Genomic DNA, 2,980 nt, shown 5'->3' with positions numbered 1-2,980 from the left:
AAAGCTGTCCTTCAGAAGAGAGGAACACGAGTGAAAAACAGCTTGTGGCATTTGAGAGATAATAACTGACACTGCGTTTTGCTGCCCTCGCGGCCTCGTTCCCTCCTGCAGTCCTCGATTGTCCCACGTGATCTCGCCACTTCTTCACAAGGTTGCCATCCGAAAGGTCACGTCCAAAGAACAAACAAAACATGAAGGAAATAAGATGGAGATCCAGCCAGCCAGCTTTCTATCTGGATTAAGACCTGCATCTGACTTTGAGCACTGTAGCCTCAACAACCTATCAAAGTGTGCGTGGGAGCAATGTGTCTGCGTGCATGTAAACAAGACAAGAAGATGAGAAAAACAGGCAGACACAAGAAATCCATTTCCTATACTGTTCTTCTTCATCTATTTAATTAATGTAAAGATATGTTGGGGTTCAAACATCTAACAATGCTGGTTTGATTTTGTTTAATTTTATATTCAAACACAAAGAGCAACTTTCAGCTAAAAAATAGAATAAATTCCCTGTAACTAGCAGGGTAAACATAGATTAACTGTCACCCACAAAGGTTTTGCAAATCCACAATAATTGCTATTTGCAAAATGCAGCAAACTGGATCCGGTTCACACTTTGTCAGTTGGTAAAGGATGCCATCCTGCCAGGCATCACAACAATTCAAGACGCATCTCGATACACTACCAGCTATACATATAGTGATACATGATGATACATGACGATACTGACGATATGATCAGTGATGGTTCTGTACTGAATTACTCCCCGGGCAAGACCCCTTCCGGGCAAACCCCCCCCCCCCCCCCCCCCAAAAAAAAAACCCCCACAAAAGTTTGCACAAACTGCCATTTTTTAAAATTATTTTATTATTAATTTTGTAGAAGTGCCCCTGAAATTGCTATTGAAATTGACATCAAAGACCGCAGGCTATAATATAGCTCTTATACAAAACATCCATGAAATGCAAATTTGAATAAACATGCCCTTACATGTTAAATGTCTGTCATTAGATGCTTTATTAATGTCTTTCAGGGATGAACAATTAGTGCTTTTATTAAGGTGCATATTTGTCTCAACATTTAGCTACATATTTAGCTTGATGTTTGTACATATTAGGCTAAATGTGGAAATACTTACCATCAACTAATCTGCAAAAGTTTTAGGTTTGACAGAAATTTGATAATGTAGTATTTGCCTTTTTTTTCCTCCCTAATTTTTGGTCTTCATCTATAGATCAAAAGAAAATCTAAACTGAAATGTTACTAGCATTCCCATGCCAATGAAATCAAATGGGATTCTATTTTGCCGTCAAATAAACCAGTTAATTATGAAGATGTCTCATTTTAAACATTATTATTAGTAGTATTATTATATTGTTGTTGTTGTTATTTTGTCAGTGTGCATGACAGCAAAAAGAGTTGCCAGCTGCTGGAAATTTTTTTGTAAAAACACACACTCTTGTAGGCACAAAAAAAAAGGGTCAGATTCAGTCACTTCAGCTCGTAATGTGAACACAGCACAAGTTCTAAGCCGTCTTTACAAATAGGCAGGCTCTCCTTTTTGCAAACTTTTTTTTTCCACGAGTGGGCAGTTTGTTCTCTCCGGTGACATTCAAACCCGTTCTTACACCTTGTCTGTCTGCTTTCAAATGCTGGATGATCCGTGTGCCGAGCGCCTGTTACCGGTTTCCTGCCGCACATGGAGAGGATTTGGCTACACCCAGCTCGGGATGCAGCCGAATCCTCTCCGTGTGTTGCAGGACATTTCACACAATTCAGAAAAATGTGCAAGAATTATAGACCTGTATTTTTAATATTATGAATGAGATGTGCGCTATTTGGAAGAAAGTCAGGGTGTAACTGACTTTAGTTGATGAACTCCCCCCCCCCCCCCCGCCTTGTCCCTCCCATTACATAGAGGTGAACTGACCCCGTGCGCCCCTCCCTTTTCTTTCACCTTCTCACTGCTTCTGTACACTCTCAGACAGCAAGCAGGGGCGCTGCAGCTGCCTGCAGGGGGCGACAATTTGCCAATTCTACACACAGTGACAAGAAAACCATTTAGTCGTGGACACGATTTTATTTCAGTCTTCGTTGCCCACAGTGCCACCCTGCCATAAATGCTGCACCGGGTACTGCCACTGGATACGATGTGATACGATTCACCCCTGTTCCAGATTCGATGCAATTTGATATGTATTTGATGGCGATTCAATTCCTCACAATGCGATTTGGTGCAATATGATGCGATTCAACATGATGCAAAGAAATTATACCAAAAATTGAAATAGAAAATAAGAAGCTGCAATTCAGTATGATACTATGGTATCCGCCGCTACCAGAAATCCACCGAGCTACTGATCTGCAAGCTGCCAACCGGGTAAGCCTCGCTGGCCTCCTGCAGAGCCATCACAACAAAGCTCTGGAAGCGGAGGTCGGTCTTGAAGTCCTGAGCGATTTCTCTCACCAGGCACTGGAAAGACAGCTTGCGGATCAGCAAGTTGGTGGATTTCTGATAGCGGCGGATCGCTCTTAACGTCATGGTGCCAGGTCTGTAATGGTGAGGCTTCTTCACATCGCCGGTAGCCGGAGCGCTCTTCCAGGTGGCTTTGTTAGCCAGCTGCTTCCTCTGAGCTTTTCCTCCGGTGGATTTCTGGGCGGTCTGCTTGGTTCTGGCCATATTAAAGCTTCCTTCAGATCTGCTCTGCCTCTTCGACTGAGCCAGGTCTCTCTGTGTTGCTTAGAAAGCTCGTAACATGACACTCCTTGATGCAGAATAACTGCTGGTAGTTTGTAAAATGAGTGATCTGCCTCATTTTATCACCTCTGTTTGAACAACCAATGACAGCACAAAAATTGACCATTGTTGAAGCTTCTTGTTTGCCAAATGCACGTAGCGTATCACAGCGGCCACTGCATTGTAATCCAAAATGGCTGCGGGGTGCAAAAATCACGTGACCGATACGTCACACGAAAACTC

At 42.9% G+C, this 2,980-nt stretch overlaps 1 protein-coding gene across 1 annotated transcript; it reads right to left on the bottom strand.

The window, feature by feature from the left end:
• Positions 1–2,335: 2,335 nt before the first annotated feature.
• Positions 2,336–2,680, bottom strand: LOC117501079 (histone H3.2-like). Its single transcript, XM_034159887.1, has one exon. It carries the CDS (start codon positions 2,678–2,680, stop codon positions 2,336–2,338), a length of 345 nt encoding a protein of 114 aa, XP_034015778.1.
• Between the last annotated feature and the right edge of the window lie 300 nt (positions 2,681–2,980).

This window comes from Thalassophryne amazonica, chromosome 19 (assembly GCF_902500255.1).
Source record: "Thalassophryne amazonica chromosome 19, fThaAma1.1, whole genome shotgun sequence".
NCBI lineage: Eukaryota > Metazoa > Chordata > Actinopteri > Batrachoidiformes > Batrachoididae > Thalassophryne > Thalassophryne amazonica.
Note: the sequence above shows the minus strand (reverse complement) of the source record. Positions and strands in the feature narration are given on the sequence as shown.